This window comes from Dermacentor variabilis, chromosome 3, assembly GCF_050947875.1.
Source record: "Dermacentor variabilis isolate Ectoservices chromosome 3, ASM5094787v1, whole genome shotgun sequence".
NCBI lineage: Eukaryota > Metazoa > Arthropoda > Arachnida > Ixodida > Ixodidae > Dermacentor > Dermacentor variabilis.
The window spans coordinates 124,797,183-124,816,754 of NC_134570.1; the positions used below are offsets into that span (position 1 = coordinate 124,797,183).

At 46.2% G+C, this 19,572-nt stretch overlaps 1 protein-coding gene across 1 annotated transcript in view; it reads right to left on the bottom strand.

Annotated features, from left to right (window-relative positions):
- The window catches only part of LOC142574729 (arylsulfatase B-like), an 88,538-nt gene that overhangs the window by 7,085 nt on the left and 61,881 nt on the right, over positions 1 to 19,572 (bottom strand). The window contains exon 5 of the mRNA XM_075683752.1: positions 4,251 to 4,377. Coding sequence (XP_075539867.1) covers positions 4,251 to 4,377 — 127 coding nt within the window. The remainder of the gene's footprint in view (positions 1 to 4,250; positions 4,378 to 19,572) is intronic.

Sequence of the window (19,572 nt, forward strand, 5' to 3'; positions counted from 1 at the left end):
ATCTATCTACAAGCTTTCAAAGAAAAGAAACTTATATTTGAAAACTGCAGCAAGTTCGAAAATTCAGGCATGTCTGTATAGAAATGATTACTCGCAAGCAACGCTAAAATAACGGAAGCTTCTGTGGGAAAGCGCGAAAGATGAGAAACTGCAGGGTAAAAAAGTACGCCTACTTCATGATAAACTTAGGGTCAATAAAGTTTTGTTCCTTTGGGATGAGGCAGAAAACATGCGCGTCAAGATAAACAATCAACGCTCTCAGCAGCCCGAGCCTTGACGCCTTTCCAAAGAATGTGACAAGCACTTGCGCATAATTACCCTAAATGCTCGTAGTGTAGTGAACAAAACGGAACCCCTTGAGGTTTCTTTACTAGAACATCAGCCACATATTGCCGTCATAACCGAGACGTCGCTGCGGACTGAAAAAGCCGCCGAGGATGTCTTCCCTAATTGTTACCAAGTTTTGCGTAGGGATCGGCCTTTCAGGGGAGGCGGCGTTGCAATTCTAATTAAAGACCATATACAGGCTGTTCTCTTGGAAGAAATTCCCGGCCTTGAATGTTTGTGCATAAAGATCTCATGCTGGGGCCATACCTTCATTCTGTTTGCCATTTACAGACCTCCTGATGCATCAGCTGATTATTTGTTAAAACTGGAAGAGAACATGTCTCGGTTCCAGAGAAACAAATTGCTACTTATTGGTGACATAAACCTGGCAGGCGTTAATTGGGAACGTTTTGAATCCCTTCCTCCAAACAGCAATAATTTAAACAGTGTACTTAACATAATGTTAACACATGGCATAATTCAAATATTTCAGGAACCGACACGTGTACAAGGAACCAGCAAATCTGTACTGGATTTGGTATTTTTGCCAAGAGGATTACCTGATTACACTATTGAAGTTGTGGAAGGCATCTCTGATCACCTGCTTTTCAGTGTTCACTTACTCATTGTCGCTTGTACTCTATCTAATAACACTGTGAAACATTGTTCTTTCAAAGATTACTCACGTGCAGATGATGCATCCACTATAGAACATTTGGAAACATGCCTTATCTATTTTAATGAAACTGATTTGAACGCACTTTGGCGCCGTTTTAAAGATATGTGCCACTGCTGAAGAGATAAGTTTGTGCCGAGCAAACGTAAATTTGTTCGTAGACAAACGCCGTGGATGACGCGCAAAATAATCCACTTAAACCGAAAGATAAAAAGGTTAAAGAAACAGCGCTTGCATTTAGGTTTTTTAAAGGATTTAAAAGAAGGTCTTGCACGTGCAGTACACTCCTCAAAAGAATATTATTTTAATAGAGTGCTGCCAAATTTCATTGTAGAGGAATCAAAAAAGATTTGGAATTTTATAAGTTAAAAAAGAAAGAAACCGGTGTCGCAAATTTTGGTTGTTGGTTCTGTGGTTACCGATCACGGGGATATTGCGCACCACTTCAATGACTACTTTCACAGTGTGTTTTCTAAATCCGGTGCTTGTCCATCCAATGAGGCAGTGTTTCACCCCTGTCATATAGATTTTATTTCATACCCTGGCGTAGTTTATATGTTGCTAAATTTAAAAACTAAATCATCATGTGGTCCCGACAACCTTCCTAACGTGTTTCTGAAGAGGTAGGCGGAATCCGTTGCAAAGTTTCTAGTTATTTTATTTCGTATTTCATTACTTCATGGACAATTACCGAGAACTGGAAGACAGCCAGGGTTGTGCCAATACACAAGAAAGGTGACCGCACATTATTACAAAATTATTGTCCTATATCACTTACATCATCATGTGGTAAACTAATCGAACATATTATTGCCAACCAGATTAATGAATTTTTAGATGCACACGCAGTCCTCTCTAATTTCCAGCACGGGTTTAGAAAAGGATACTCAACAATTACACAATTAGTGACAGTAACACATTCACTCGCTTCATATCTCGATAGGAACGGGCAGATTGACGCAATATTTCTTGACTTCAGTAAAGCTTTCGATAACTCATATATCGATAAACATATATTTCGATAAACTCAGACGCATTGGCCTCCCAGAAATTTTAATCATATGAATATCAAGCTATTTATCCAAGCGCTACCAATTTGTAGCAGTTAATGAGCAGCCAATCGGGTTGCCTTCCAGTCGGCTCTGGCGTGCCCCAAGGAAGTGTGCTGGGGCCATTATTGTTTTTAGTATATATTAATGACATTACTGCTGAACTTGATCCGAATGTCCAAATCAGGTTGTTTGCGGATGATTGTGTGCTTTCTCAAGAAATAACTTCAATTAACGACCAAATCCATCTTAACTCCTCTCTTGCTAAGATTTTTTAATGGTGTGAAACGTGGGACATGAAACTTAACACTGATAAGACCGTCTTTCTTCGCTTCCCTCGCAAAAAAAAGCTCTGCTTTCTTTTCACTACAGGATAGGTTCGTCACCTTTGCTGGAAGAGACTAAATATAAGCATTTGGGTGTCACACTTACTAATACTTTATCATGGAATTTACACATATATAACATCTGTTCTTCCGCATTCCGTAAACTGTACTTTTTAAGACATAAGCTTAGAAATTCTCCCCCTAGCGTAAAATTACTTGCTTACAATTCACTAATTAGACCTAAACTTCAATATGCATGCGTTGTCTAGGACCCATTTAATAAACACAATATCAGCCGCCTAGAAAAGATACAGAGAAAAGCTGCAAGGTTTATTTACTCTAAATTTTCCCCGTGTGACTCACCCTCTGAATTAACGCAGATTAACGGTATCCAATGTCTTGAACAAGGAAGAAAAAAATTTACGTTTGCAATTTCTTTTCTTGCTTTGGAATCAAGATCTAGCTATTAAACCTTCTCCATATCTGTCGCTTTCAACGTCAAGGCATACATGCCACCACCATCCTAGTTCCCTGACACCATATTTTGCGCGAACACATTTATTCAAGTTTTCATTTTTCCCTCGCACTGTAACCGACTGGAATGATTTCTTGTTGCCTTTCGCCACACTTTTATGTTTTTTATACTTTGTTATTATTATTTATTGTTTTGTAGCCATTTAACCCACCCTGCTTGAACCTGTACAAGGTTTGCAGTATTGAATAAAGAAAGAAAGGAAGAAAGAAAGAAAGAAAAGGCGGAGAGCTCAAACCATTCCATTTCTTTAACTTCTATGCAAGAACTTCGCACTACAGTTTGAGGGTATTGAACGAAGTTGTAGTTATATTGGAGTTTTAGGCTGTGAACTAGCGAGTAGTTTCTTTCGTAGATTTGGTGCAGGTAAGTATCGCTTGAATGAAATAATTAGGTTCAACGTCCAGAAGCACACGGGCTACCTATGAGAGAGTCCGCAGTGGGGTATTCCGGAATGCTTTTGTGTGACGTTGTGTGACCGTAGTCCACAAAAAGGTTCTATCTTATTTTCTCGGGCATCATATCATAGACATGAGCGGAGGGACCATATTAGTGGATCTTTGATAAACGCTTCTTATATTCCACAACATGGGTGAAATCGCGCATGAGGAACTGCTCCTAAAAGCGTCCTTCGCCCACAAGCGTTGTGCGCTGCTGCTCTTGTCGGCACTCAGATCAATGCTGCTTTGGGCACCCGTGATTTATAATTTAGAGCAAAGAAAAAGGTGTGCTTGTTGATCTTCTCTGAAACAGAAATACCGCCACTATTTGGTGCAGACTCCTCTTATTCGCCATCGGAGATGAGCTTCCGCTAAACTTGCTGCTCAGATTTTTGTCGTCGAAGCTTCAAAATATTTTAGCTACTTTCAAACATGCAATAAAAAAGACAGGTTTCGTCACATTGCACAAACTGACGGCTACAGGTGTCAGTTTCTAACGCTGCGTGCTTTATTTGTTGCGCGCCCTCTGCCACAAGTACCAGACGGCATGTGCTGCCGAGAACCGTTGTACTGAGCTCGGCGCCACTTTTGTTTCGTGATCTGGAGAAGCGGTGAACTAAGCTCCGTACGGGTCGGTCGGCACACCTACTCCTCTAACCACCACAGCACAGGTCTGGTTCGTGGCTCTTGCCAAGATGACACACTCTCATCCGAAACAATTAGCTTCATCATTTACTGTTACCGACCTAGCTTGTTATTACAGACCTGCTCTGTACTACTTGCCGTATGGTTGCCTGCACCTTCCGTATGGGGTACAGGCATTGGCGCATCCTTTATTGTCTGTTGTGTCACTCCAGATAAATACATCCTGCGTTTAATGACATGCATATATATGATTACCTGCGTAAATCGTCCGGTTCGGGTTGCCAATGTACGGAAATTTTTTGATGTTCACCTCGGGGGCTTGAAGGATATTCGGCTCGTTGCCACCGTGCGTCGCCTGGTGTGCCAGGTAAAGGAACAGAGGCTGCACAAAATAAAGTGTTTTAGCCAGGGCTGCCAATGCTTTTTCTTTGCATGCTAACCCCAGTCACAGGTGTGTCGTAGTCTGGACAAATTTTTGCTCTAGTTCTATAGCTATCGCAAAAAAAAAGATATCATTTGAACTGTGAAACTTATGTGCTCTCCGTTGCCTACTTCTTAAGATGGATTGTCCCGTTGGACCAAATCGACAATTTTCATTCTTGGACCGGATATAACGTGAGCGTACTCTAGTACTTTCTCATGTTGTAAGAGCACACCATGGCCTGTACTGCAAGGTCCTCTTGCAGAGAGCCTGTTTGGGCGACTATAGAATTGTTAGAAATCATTCAATGCATGTTTTCCACATCTCTAGAATGAAAATTTGCGCAACTTCAAAAGTCAAGGGTATAAAGCGTATGTTACGGACAATGTGCAGACAGAGTTTAAACCCTATGTATGCGTGTGCTCCGGGGGGATGGGAGAGTATAGTTATTGCGGGTTTTGGAGAAAATTAGTATACAAGCGACTAAGCATTTCTGAGGTCTGCGGCCCGGATAAATGAGCCGCTTCTCTGTTCAAATCATGCTCTGAATCACTATCCATGTACCTAAAATTACTTTTCAATAAATGACTGCTGCAGACTTCGCTTCCTGTTGACTGCGAAACAGGTACTGTTGTCCCTATTCATAAATTGGGCCCGCGAAGCGACGTTTCAAAATACCGGCCAATGTCGTTGGCAAGTGTTACAGGCAAAATCCCTGAGCATATTTTATTCACGCGTATTGCAGCACATTTCAATTCTTATTCTTTGATTGCATCCTGTTAATAGTTAACGGAATTCAAAAATGCTATTTCATCTGCTTTAGATAAACGGCTTTCCGGCTTTCAATTGAATGAATCTTTCTGGATCTCACAAATGCATTGGCTACAGTACCCCACTATTGCTCATTGAAAAAATGCTTAAGTATAGCGTTCACCCAAAGGTTGTTTAATGGGCTAAAGATTATCAAACGCGGCGCTGTCAGTTCGTTGTTGTAAAGGGGGTTAAATTATGCCGGTGCGAAGTTTCATGAAGTGTACGCAGGGAGGGCTCCGTCCTGGGTTTTCTTTTGTACATAAATGGCAAGGCCACCAAATCGCACTGGAAAAATATAAATGCAAATACATTTAAAAACTCTCTACAGCGAGCTGCAGCACTGCCGTGATGACGGAAAGAGAATATTTACAATCGTTGTTTTTTTTCACCAAGTGACCAAGGTCGTCTTGTCACACTGCTCGTAGTCTCGTTACATTGACCTCTGGCCGCAAAGCTTCAGGCGCCTAAAACCGGGTGGTGGGCGAAAGCTTTAAGACAACTTCCACGACACCTGAGGAACAAGAACAGGCGGTAGGATCGAGCGATGCTATTTTGTATTTAATGTCTGTCACTTGTCGCAGGACACGATAAGGGCCAGATTATCTCCCAAGTACTTTTTCAGAAAGGCGAAAGCGCCGAAAGCGAGGACTAGAGAAGGACAACGTCACCCGCAGTGAAGTGGGCAACCCGGCGATGTGCGTCGTACAATAACTTTTGCGGTGTCTACGACGCAGAGAGGCGAATATGGGCAATGTGACGTCCCTTTCCTACTATGGGCAGTAGGCAGTTCGGCATGGAGTCGGAAGAAGTGTCTCAAAATGGAGAGTTGGTTGACAAAAGGTAGCGCAGTGCCCCAGTCGTGATGATCAGATGAGAAATACATAGAGACATAGAGAGCATATCAGTGATCGTGTAATTCAGGCGTTAACTAAGACTAGCCGTTTGAGGGTACGTGGTACGCAGTCGTAGGCTTGCGTTTAGTGGCACAAAAATGAAATACGTCTTCGATGAGCGTAGATAAGAAGCAGCGACACCGGTGGGTGAGAAGCTGCAGAGGAGCGCCGTGGTGTAAAATTACATCTTACATCAAGGAGTCGGCGACGTCCGTAGCACCACTGGCCCAGAGAGGCCTTGTGATGGTGTAACGTGTCGCATAATATGTAGCAATGGTAATCGGGTTACTGTCAGCACTGGAGAGAGAAAACGGGCCGAGAAGGTCGAAGCCAATACGGAAAAATGGCTCGGCTGGTACATCAATAGGCTAGAGGAGCCCACATGGAGGAATTGATGACGTTTTCCGGCGTTGGTACGACTCGCAGACAGCGACATAACGATGAACAGAACAGAGACTAGGCCAGGAGAAGTGCCGCCGTACATGGTCGTATGTCCTGGAAACACCAAGGTGGCGGCTGTAGGGACATAATTGCTGTTACTCGAATACGGTCGTCTAGAGATGAGAGGGGATGTTCGAGGAGTAGTTCCTACTCTTCTGGACCCATGTTCAGGCGATATAAGGTGCCATTTACAATGAGGAACAGGCGAAGATACCGGTCGGAAAAGCCAGAATGGAGGCAGTTGATGAAATCATTTCGATACGTGTCCCACTGTTGCTCGTCACCAATGTGACTGAAAGAGGAGAGCGAGAAACTGCCAGTCGCTGTGTCCTCAGTGGGAGCGTCTTGGACGTGTACAGGGTGCGGAGACAAGCAGTCGGCATCCTGGTGTGGTCGGCCGGACTTGTACACCATAGTGTCCGTGAATTCGTGGAGACGCCGAACCCAGCGACTCGGACGTCGAGTAGGGTCCGTGAGGCTCGAAAGCCAGCGCAGAGCGCGGTGGTCAGTGGTAACAGTGGAAGGCCGCCATATAAGTAGGGCAAAATTTGTTGACTGCCCAAACAACTGCGAGGCACTCCCGCTCGGTAATGGAACAATTGCCTTTGGCAGGGGAAAGAAGCCAGCTGGCATACGCAATAACTCGATCATAACCACGTTGGTGTCGGGCTAAAACAGCGCCAAATCTATAGCCATCCGCGTTTACCGGTACTTCAATTGGAGGGTGGGCATCGAAGTGGGCGAGAATCGGCAGGCTAGTGAGCAGCGTGACATGGTATGAAAAGGCTGTGGTTTGATTGAGGCCCCAGGAAAACAGAACGTCGTTCCTGAGAAGTTCTGTTTGTTAACGGGCTATGTCTTAAAAATTTATAACAAATTGGCTCAAATACGAGTGCAATCCCACAAAGACTGTAACGTCCCTGCCATAGGTTCGTACAGGAAACTCCATGACAGCCCGAACCTTGGCAGGATCGGGGCGGACGCCAGATGAGTCTACGAGATGCCCGATGATGGAAATTTGGCGGCAACCGAAGTGGCGTTTCGAAGTATTTAGTTGTAGCCCAGCCGCATGAAACACCGATAGGATCGATGAAATACGTGTGAGGAGAGAAAGCGATCACCTTGTTGAAGTAGCACGGGCCGATAGACCATTTAATATAATATATAATTTAATATGATAGACCGGGGCACTGCACAAGCCAAATGGCATAACAAAAGGCCGTCAAATGTAACAAATGCTGCATTTTCGGTCCTTGACTCCAACGGTGATCTTCCAGTAACCAAAGTGCAGGTCGCTGGATGAAAAAGAGGTCGCGTCCTGAAGGCAACCCAGAGCGTCATCAATGCGTATCTTTCTTAGTGTCCTTATTGAGATGTCGATAATCTACGCAGAACAGTGAACTGTGGACGTTCTTACAGCGAAGCTGTTAAGGGCTAGTTCCCCTTGAATCGTGTCCGTGTATCGACACAAAACTCGAGCCTTCTCCTGCGGCGTCCACGTAAGACGCCACCTGCGTTCGTACCATCGAGTACGCACCGTGATAGACGTAGCCCTACTAGAAGAAAACATCATTACGTGGGCCATTCCCAAAGATAGTGCAATACCGAACCAACCCGCGGCGAAGGTGAAGCAAGCGTTAAGCACTCCCGATATGTGGGTCGATCCCGAAGATGGTGCAATGTCGGGCTGACCCGCGGCGGTGATGAAACAGGCGTTAAGCACTCCCCATACGTGGGCCAACCGCGAAGATAGTGCAATACCGAACCAACCCGCGGCGAAGGTGAAGCAAGCGTTAAGCACTCCCGATATGTGGGTCGATCCCGAAGATGGTGCAATGTCGGGCTGACCCGCGGTGGTGATGAAACAGGCGTTAAGCACTCCCCATACGTGGGCCAACCGCGATGATAGTGCAATGCCGGGCCGACTCGCGGCGGAGGTGAAGCAGGTGTTAAGCACTCCCCATACGTGGGTCGATACCGAAGATAGTGCAATGGCGGGATGACCCGCGGCGGTGATGAAGCAGGCGTAAAGCACTCCCTATACGTGGGCCGACCGCGATGATTGTGCAATACCGAACCGACCCGCGGCGAAGGTGAAGCAAGCGTTAAGCACTCCCCATACGTGGGTCGATCCTGAAGATAGTGCAATGTCGGGCTGACCCGCGGCGGTGATGAAGCAAGCGTTAAGCACTCCCCATACCTGGGCCGACTCCGAAGATAGTGCAATGCCAGACTGACCCGCGGTGGAGGTGAAGGAGGCGTTAAGCACTTCCAATACGTGGGAAGATCCCAAAGATAGTGGAATGTCGGGCTGACCCGCGGCGGTGATGAAGCAGGTGTTAAGCACTCCCCTTACGTGGGCCGACCCCGAAGATAGTGCAATTCCAGGCTGACCCATGGCGGAGGTGAAGCAGGTGTTAAGCGCTCCTCATATGCGTTGACCAATCCCGAGGATAGTGAAGTACCAGGCCGACACGCGGCGGAGGTGACGCAGGCGTTAAGCACTCCCCATACCTTGGCCGATCCCGAAGATTGTGCAATACCGGTGGTGGTGGTGGTGGTGGTGGTGGTGGAAAGCATTTATTTAGCAAGAAGGAGAGGTGTGGACTCACGCAGCAGCCCTGCATACTAGGTGTTTCCCTAGTCCGGGACCCCATTGGTCGAGGCCGCAAGCCTGGACCTCTTGAACAAGGCCTTTTGGGCCTGAAGGTCTCCCAGTCCTCTCGGGCAGGGTTTGGGTGGGAAGTGAGAGCTAAATTTTGCTGGCAGGCCCAGATTATGTGATAAGTCTCCGGCACCTTTCCACAGTGTTGGGTCGCAGGATCAAAATGTTTCATTACTGTCGGCCACATCATTGTGTTAGTGTATAAGCGAGGTAGGACGTGTTCGTTCGCTTTCCCCAGTCCCTTAGCTGTGTCTGGGTACCGGCGCTGGCTATCCTTATAAAAGGCAGAAATGTCTTTGAAAGTTAAGAGAATTCTGCCTTGTTGTTCCAGGACCTCAGGGGCCAAAGGGAAGGCTGGTAAGTGAGTTCTCTGGCTGCCGCATCAGCAAATTCATTCCCTTGCAAATCCTGATGGCCAGGAGTCCAAACTATACAATGGGGATCTGTATCCCTGCTGCAGTTTCGAAGTATTCGTCCGGCCAGTAGGGTGACCCAACCAGCCTTGTAATTACGGCACGCCCCACGCGAATCCGTAATGACCTTTTATAATGAGAGTCCGAGGAAGCTAGGGCGATCGCTACCTCCTCTGCTTGCTATATAGCTGCTGCACCACCTGTGTTCCCTGATACATGACCCCTGCCGTATGCCCCCGCCCCTCCCCCCGTGGTTTGGCCCAGCGACGTCTACGTAGTAAACTCCATGTTTGTTGCCATAGTGACGCTCAAAAGCTTCCGCTTTAGCTTGACGGCGTGCACTATGCTCTTCTCTTTCCATTTTGGTTGAAAGAGGTCGAACTCGGATGGTGCGTCTCTATAGTTCTGGCACTCATACTCTTTCTTGTATATAAAACTCGTGTTGGATGTGTGGTCGAGCCAGGAGTAGTTGGACCGACCGTGTTTGGGCTAACCTTGTGTATTGATTTGTTAGATGAACTTCTTTGAGCCCCTGGAAGGTAGCAAAGTTTAAATATTTAGAGATTTGGTACACTCCAAAATTACCATGACAGCGACAGGTTATCTATGCAACTGCCAAGGTAGGAAAGATATTAGACTTTATTACGCAGAAACTCCAGAACATTCAGTTAGTCAACACAGGAAGCACTGTATAAAACTCCCGTGGTCTCGGCCCTTGAGTATTCCAACGTAGTGAGGGACTCTCCGACGGCATGCGACACTGATAAACTAGACAGGGTACATAATTTAGGCGCACGGCAGTATTAGCTCAACATATTTAAGGGCTTAAAACGGTAGACTTTAGAAAGGCTACGGAGAAGGTTACGCCCCCTAAACTCTTTCATTCTGTACACCGTGGCACGATTGGTTTACAAAATGAAATGTATATACTACAGCCTCATTATCGGTCACAACGCGTAGAGTATGAGTAAGAAGTATACGTGAAATTCCCTGCAAGGCAGAGTTGCGTTGCTTAGAAAGTTTTTCTATTTTTTCTGAGAGCTATTTAGAAACGGAATAGTTTTCCTACTGATTCTGTCAGTGTTGTGTCAAATGAAGCATTTTTTGCCTTCTTCAAGTGAATCGACATTCACGCTTCTTTTCGCTTGTTGCATTGCCCATGTCGAACTTGTATATTTTGAAAGTGCTATAGCCCTTGCTCATATTTTTCTGCCTTGCAGTTTATGCAGTGATGGGAAGTAGTTATATTGCCAGAGCAATTTTATGTACATTCCAAGCGCGTTTTTGCTGTCACCGCCGGCATCACCGTTGGCGTGATGTATATGCGCGAGTGAAAGCATGCGGGGAAGCCGACGATCGCGGCTCAATCCGGCACGCGATAAGGAAGAAAGCGGAGAGCAAACGCGCCATTTTCCGTCGCGCCAAAGTCCGTGGGGGGATGGAGGGAGGGAGGGGTGGCGGCGTTGTGCTCCGGCAGCAATTGCGTATTTCGCGACAAGGCGCAGCAGGAACTGATGATCGCAGCTCAATCTCGCCCACCATATATGGCGGCAAGTGGGGAGGCAGCGCGGGAAGGAGTAGGGGCGGCTTAGACTCTGCCAACAAGTCTGCACTTTTTACGACTACAGTGCACTAGAAGGGGGTAGTGTGTTCAGGGGCGGCACGCACGCCGTATCTTGCAAATGATCTGCAGACGGCTCATACTTTGTGCGCGCTGTGTGCTCGCCGCTGCTGCGTTGAAGCAGTAGACCGCACGAAGGTCACTTCGCTCGTTACTGCTGCCGCGTTGCTTACACCAGCGTTTTGACAGCTAGTGTCCGCGCTCATCGAGTGTGATGTGTTCATGTTTGCTCGTGCGCACTGACACCATATGCTCGTTAATTCGGTTAATAAGCGAACGTTTCCAAGTCTATACGATAAAACTACAATTCTTACTTCGCATAAGCATGGACAGCTGGGCTAGTTGGTTATGATTAGCATTATGAAACATAGTTCCAGCGCACATTTGGACACGGACGAGGAGAGAAACACAACACGAACGCCAAACTTCAACTGAATTTTATTCATGGAAAACAGGACTTCTCCCTGTTTTTATTCATGGAAACAGAAAAAAAAAACAAATTCTGAATTATCAATCGGCCCACCCCAAGCTCGTAAAAAGAGCTATAGCAAAAAACTGCATCCGCTCTGCTCTAGACAAGTCATGCGAACATCAAGTTCGTGACAGTGTCGACGCCCAGCTAAGGCGTCTGGAGAAGGCTGGGTTCCACGGAGAAATCGTGGCCTCGGTGGTACAGAGCCAGATACGCGAGGCAAAGGCTGGTGGGAGGCGCAGGCTGAAAAAAGACGCACGCCCGCAAAAGCGCCCTGTCGTAGTGCCCTATTGGCACCAGGTTTCTCACCGCCTCAAGAAGGTTGGCGACAGGTGCGGGGTGCGTATTGTGTTCTCAGCACCGGAAAAGCTGGGACGAATGTGTCGCCTAGTAAACGAATCCCAGAAGAAGCCAGCTTGCAAAATAAAGCACACCAAAGCCCTCGTTGGATGTGACGTCGGCGTTGTGTACAGTATTCCCCTCGCCTGTGGGAAATGCTATATTGGCCAAACCGGGCGCTGTCTGAATGAACGCTTGCTAGAGCATCGCAGGAATGCTACATCACTAAGTGGCGCTGTTCATTTAGCCGACCACATTCGCCGTTGCTCGCACAAGCCAGCATGCAAGGCGTTTTTCGAACGAACACGCGTGTTGCGCAAATATAGCAATCAGAAACACCGGGAAATATTTGAAGCGTTTTGTATCTACAATGAAAAAGATTGCTGTTTCAGTGCTCCTTCTGTTGCACTCGGGACAAAAGAAATTGATTATCTCAGGGCAAACGGGTGTGTCGAATCAGCTAGGTAGGGCGGGAGATGAACAAGATTGTACTGAGTGATGTAAAAAAGAGAGGGAAGAGTTTTTCTTTTTATTTTTGTTTTGACACCTCTGATGACCTTTGCCTAGACCAAGGAAACTTTTTTGAGTGGTCCTGCGCACTAGCAGTCCCCCACCCCCTCCCCCTGTGTACATAAAAGCCCTGTTTTCCATGAATAAAATTCAGTTGAAGTCTGGCGTTCGTGTTGTCTTTCTCTCCTCGTCCGTGTCCAAACGTGCGCCGGAACTATGTTTCATAATGCTACTTCGCATAGCCGTGCACTAATTTGCTATCGCAGTCGATGCTTCGCCTTGGGGGCGAAACTTCGTCTTTGTTTTTTAATGTGCCTTTCATACCGTTTGTAAGCCTACCTCCACCCTTCCCCTTCCCTTCCCCCTCCCCCTGAAATGCCTTTTTAGAGCTCTGCGTATTAAAAAATAAAAATGAAAATAAATACACAAATAAATGAAGCAACAGCTTTGTTGGAAAAGAGCATGTACTGTTGAAATTTCGCACAAGCTCGTTGCTTTGGTGTAATTTCTTTTTTAGAAAGAGAAAATAATAACTTAACTGAGTATGGGGGTATTCTTTAAGCGTACACCTAGTGGATAGGTCCATTTTGTCTGGTGCGGATGTGCTGACTGGCTATAGGCGTCTGTCTCTTCATGACTCTTACCCCAGCCGAGGAAATTGAAACTTCAGCACCAGGCCAAATAGACACGTCTACTATGTCGTCACATACAGAATACATCCCCCTCCCCCTTGAAAGTGGTTTGAAGGAACCAAATTTTTCTGCTTCTATCTCGCGTGTCCCGCTCACAGCGTCTACCTCAATAGGGCATGTAGCCTTGAGACTTGAAAACAGCATTCGCTTAATTCTACCAATGTAAGCGCTGTACAAACAATGTGGAAAATCAGTTTGACCTATTTGGGAGAAGTTCACGGCTCAAATGACGCTCCGAAGTGTGATCTGCTGGAAATTAAAAGGTGGAGTATGTTACAATATGACTTATATTCATGATCACCATTGTATCCCTCTTGGACTCTTTGGCCATCAAAATACTTGAAACGGAAATCACGGAGACCAACACAGAAACATGTCCGGAAACAATATTACCTTTTCATAAACGTGATGCAGTATTCTTAAATATAAAAAAAAAAACTTACGCAAGATTCCGGAGAGTTGGCAGGGTATACACATTATACCGTCATTTAGTCAATTAAAAGTAGACTATATTAAAGGTTTAGTCCAGTTGAAACGCAGGCACCGACTAACTATCTCGCCACCAGTCTGAGTTTCTTATGTATTGTGAATGCAGGGACAAAAACATAAGCACATACACGTGACAGTCAACGTGCACTGCTAAACTATAGATGCCTATTAAGTTAAAGAGCAGGAAAGCTCGCCGCCATAGGCTCGCCACCGCAACCACATGAGGGAGCACTTCTTCGGTGCAAAAACGGCAAGCCACCACGCACCTTTGATTTGTCTCTGTTCCTTATGATGTACTTCGCTCGTTCCGTGTACAACGTCGTCGAGTACGTGCCGTTTGCCGATCTCAGAGGCTTGGCGTTGTAAAAAAAGTCCAGTCCCGTATGGCTACCCTGGGTATGGTGAACGCGAACGCTGTTATGAGCGTATACAGAAATGGATATCTAGAGTAAACCCGAGTGAAATCATTGTGATTTAGTTTTAGAGCAGTTAAAACAAGGGAGTCAAATATTGATAGTACTGTTCCTGTACGTGCTTCTGCAGGGAGCAAGGTAGTGCAAAGGTGCGGTAGATTCACGTCCATTGTGTGAGAAAGCATACTTGCCAACTTTTGAGCTCTAGCATTTGTAACTTCCCGCTAACCAGGAAGGGATGGGACGGTGGGGGGCGAGGGCGTCTTATTAAGGATAATTAAACATTTTATTGATGATTAATGACAGGTGTTGACTCAAGCAGAGCGCCAAGGCCATAGTCACTTTGTCAGATATGATTTAACTTTCGACGAAGCACACTAAGCAACAACAAACATGGCACAGCAAATAGTGACAAGCAATACATTGCTGCTATATACCACAGCGACTTCTTCCGTAACTTTACGGGAACCACTATAAACGTACCCGAAACAAGTACCTCTCTTGCATTCTTTCGCAAGGCACCGTAAGAATCCAAAGTAGGGTTCAGGGACCCGCTAACTAAACATTTTCGCGTACATCATGTTTTTTTTTCGTAAAGCTTAGCGCAGCGTTCCTAAAGTCGCAGAACGAGCTCGAATTTGCAAACTTGACAGAGGATTTGGGAGAGTTGGAAGGTATGAGAAAGCCATTCATCTTTCTTGGGCTGCTCAGACGAAAGGATATACCATACAAATATCTTCCGCACATTAACGATGAATGAATGAATGAATCAATGAATGAATGTTTGATGTTTAATGGTGCAAGGGCCAAGTATGGCCAAAGAGCGCCATGCCTGTGGTAATGAGTTCGCAGTGTAGTTATGAGTTCTTTGAAGTTGGTGGGACGCGGCTGTAAAGGGGCCTTAAAAATAGTCGCCCTAAAGTGCGTAAAGTCGGCATAAGAAGATTATGGCGATGACATGTGACGTGTACTACGAACGTTGAGATGCATCTCAAAAGAATGATACGTTGTATAAAGTATATCAGATTCTAAAATAGGCTAGAGCAATACTGCCTCCTTAGAGCCCTTGAAACGCAAGGGCCTGGAGGCACGTGCTATGCAAAACAATTATCGCAGCGGCATCCTCTGGAACGAGGATGCTCTACGAATTTAAGGGATTTATAACCTGTAAGGTAACATCGTTTAAGAAACCGAGGACTGCTTTGGTGTTAAATAGCGGTTCTTGGCCAAGAAACATAGCCGGGTGAAGAGGGATGCAATAACGGTATGCCAGAAGAAAATATTTCTCTCAGCTTCGGCATCCAGACACTCCAGGAGGACGTCGAGGACGGTCAGCCTCTCCCCTCATTTACCACAGGTTGGAGGTTCATTTCCTGTAATTAGAAAATTATGAGCGCCAAAGGTGTGTCCTTCACTGAGACGACAGAACAGGACATCTGTTCGCCGTGATTTTGTTGCGGGGGGCCAAGAACCTAACTGTGGCTTTATACAGTGCTGTTTATTATTTATTTCTGCATCTCACATGCATTGCCAGTGGTTTCGCAGTTTCCTTCGTAAGAAGGGTTTTAGTTCTGTGACAGGGACCGAAGCAGTAGGATTAGCTGCATGCTGTGCGATGGACGTGGCCATCTCGTCCGCCAGAACGTTATCCTCGATGTCCCTATGGCCAGGCACCCAGCATATAATGATATGCTGATTAGATATGTACGCGTGACCCAAGGCGGAATAGAGTTCATTAAATACTGCATTATTGTGTGTATAGAGTGACATCAAGGCCTTCACGACGCTTAGGGAGTCTGCATATATAGCTGCTTTCAGAAGTTTTGATTTTCTTATATGCTTCACAGCGGACAATAGTGCGTAGGCCTCGGCCGTAAACGTACTTGTTTCGGGATGTAGTACATCGGTTTCCGAGAAGGATAGGCTGACGGCTGCATAGGACACCCCGGCATTTGACTTGGAAGCGTCTGTGCAGGAGTGCTTGTGCTAGAGTTTTAGGAAATGCATTCGGATTTAGATCTCTGGTGCGTGCTTGGTAACTTCAAGAAAGGATGTCACATTCTACCACCTGCCACTCCCAAGGTGGTAACAGCTTGGTTGGATGCATTAAGCGAAGCTCGAGGAGTGGGACATGCATTTCATCACTAAGTTCCCTCGCACGCAGCGAGAAAGCCTGTCTTAGAGAGGGACGATTATGGAAAAGTATAGCACGCGTCATATCGTTAACGGTGTTAAAGCATGGATGTGGATGATTGGAGTGTACTTTCAGAAAATATGTGAGGCTGAAGTAAGTTCTCTGCAGATGGAGTGATCACTAAATTGATTCTGCGTATAAGCTTTCAATAGGGCTTGTCCTGAAAGCGCCAGTGGCTATGCGGATACCCTGATGGTGGACAGGATCTAGAATTTTTAGTGAGCTCGGAGCGGCAGAGTTATATACGGACGGCACCATAGTCCAATCGTGATCGAATTAGGCTCTTGTAACATTCATCAGACACTTCCTGTCGCTACCCCATGTTGTGTGAGATAGAATCTTAAGTAAGTTAAGTAAGTTGTCCTTAGACATATTTCTTTAAGATATTTAATGTGTGGAATGAAAGTAAGCCGATAGTCAAGTATGATACCTAGAAATCTATGTTCTTTGTTGATAGGTATTTAATGTCCACACAGTTCAACACAAGCGTCTGGGACGAGGCCTCTCTTTCTTGTAAAAAGAACACAATAACTTTTGGGGGGGGGGGGGTGAGAGTCTGCCTCGTCTTGCATGGTATTCCCTTGGCCGTTCACCAGAGGCAACAGATGGATTTGTTGCCCTTTTAGCTTTCTTAAGCCATTCCAAACTTTTGCCTCCTGCGTGTATGAATTAATGCCAGAGAGGAACCTCACCCAACTTTCTCTCTTTGCCTGACGTCGTGTCCGCCTCCCCTGTGATTTAACTTGTTTAAACTGAATTAAATTTTAGGAATTGGACGATCTGCGCCATACGCCCCACGCCTTGTTCTGTCTCTTACGCGCCTCTCTACAGTCTTCGTTCCACCAGGGAACACGCCTTGTAAGTGAACCAGCATTCGTCTGCGGGATAAACGTTTCGGCTGCATCAGTAATAAAATCGGTAAAATATGCAACAGCATCATCCATAGTAAAATCTTTTATAAAATGTCGTGTTAAATAAGATGATTTCTTAAAATGTTCCTGTCCCCCGATGCTAATTTTCATCGTGGAATGTGCGGAAGGTTCTCATGCCGTGTTATCAGGTTTAAAGTTACAGTAAAGGGGTCACTTCCATACAACTTATTGATCACGGACCATTCTAGGTGAGGCAGAAGAGAATAACTGATTACTAGATCTACTGCTGAATATGTGTGGTGTTGGACACTGTAATACGTCGGCTCCTTCTTATTAAACAGGCAGGCACTAGAGGTGAAAAGAAAATTTTCAATGAATCGACCTCTCGCGTCGCATCGCGAATCTCCCCACATCGTTTTGTGGGCATTAAAATCTCCCACGAGGATGTAGGGGTCAGGAAGCTGACTAATTAGGTTATCGAAATCGGTTTTTCTCAGATGATAGTTAGGCGGTATGTATATAGAACACACAGTCACCAGTTTGTTAAAAATGATTGAGCGAACTGAAACTGCCTCAAGGGGCGTCTGGAGGGCGATCTGTTGAGAATCTACAGACTTGTCCGCTACTATTGCAACACCGCTGGAGGCGTTAGCCTCATTGCGGTCTTTACGATAGACTATGTAATGATGTAGAAAGTTTGTCTGTGTGGGTTTCAGGTGTGTCTCTTGGACACACAGCAACCTTGGATTATGTTTGTGTAGTAGTTCTTTAATATCGTCAAGGTTAAGTAGAAGTCCTCGTACATTCCATTGTAGTATTTGTGTTTCCATTATGATAAATGTGTTGGGTGCTGTGCGTTTAAGAGATTGAGATTAGTTCACGGGCCCTTTAGAAGCGCCGTGAGACGAGTTTTGTCTTTTTTGGAGTGATCAAGAGAGCCTCGCCGCTTCTTAGGCGCTGGTGGCGCCGTCTTGCTGGTCGTGGTGTACATCGCCTCTTGCGAGGCGCTGGAAACGCGCTCTTCCGAGCGCTTTGTTGGACGAGGTCTCGGAACGCTGGATGAGACCTTTGAGGCCACCTGCCCGGAGGTGGAAAGCCCCTTCTGCTGGGGTGGTGGAGCAGTGCTAGCTGCAGCCGCCAGGGGGGCGGATGGCGTCACTGCCGACTCACTGCTTGCGGGTCGGACAGCCGCCGGAAGCCTTTGTGTCGCTGCCCCCTGACGCCTCACATCGGCAAAAATGTTCTTTGGCAGGTAGGATACCCGCCTGCGGGCTTACTTGAAACTTATATTTTCCTTTACTTTATTTGTTATAATTTCCTTTTCTTTTTTCCAGGATGGGCACGACCGCGAGTATGCGGCGTGCTCCCCATCACAGTTTACACAGTGGAGAGAGTTCTGGCAAGCTTCAGAGGTGTGGTCACGGGCACTGAATTTCGCACAAGTTTGGCGGACTCGGCAGCTCTGCGAACTGTGGCCGAAACGCTGGCATTTGAAACATCTGAGGGGATTTGGCACGTATGGCCTAACACGGAGCTTAATGTACCTGGCCTCAATGAACTCGGGCAGGACACTTGAACCAAAGGTGAGTATTAGGTGCTTGGTTTTAATTTCTTTGCCATCCCACCTCATCTTAATTCTCTTGACATAGACAAAATTCTGCTTACTGAAGCCCTCCGAGAGCTCAGCCTCTGTCAGCTGGAGGAAATCATCATCAGAGACAACGCCGGGGGTGATGTTCAGAGTGCTGTGTGGAGTTATTGTCAATGGAACATCCCGAAATGACATTAGACTGGGCAATTTTTCGTATTGTTTCTGATCATGCAGCTCTAAGAGGAGATCACCACTTGCCATCCTTGATGCCTTGTAGCCTGGGCCAAGGACATCAGTTAAACACTTGGAAACTAGAAAAGGGGAGATTGTTCGTACTTGCTTATCTGATTTTTCTGAGTGCATGACATGATATCGTGGGAATTTCGGCGTTTGACGTCCAAAAAACTGGAACATATCTTCGGTGCGCCCTCTTTTCTGAGGGTGATCAAGAAGGGGAGGAGAGGAACTAGCCATAGACAAATGTAATTTTCGACAATAACGGCAGCCACCCACCGTGGAGCTCTTCAAGGGGACGCTACAGGAACTGTAAAACTAGGTCCTGCAAACGCCAGCTGTACGTTATCACTATAACGAAATAGGAAGTAACCTAGGTTGGATATCCATACAAGGTTAACCCTTGCTGCCCGGAAAAATTGGAAGTAAAGGGAAGCCAGGGGAAGACAGGAAAGGTGGAAATTAAAAGAAAGACGAAGGTTGGAGTGAGAGAGAGACAGGAAA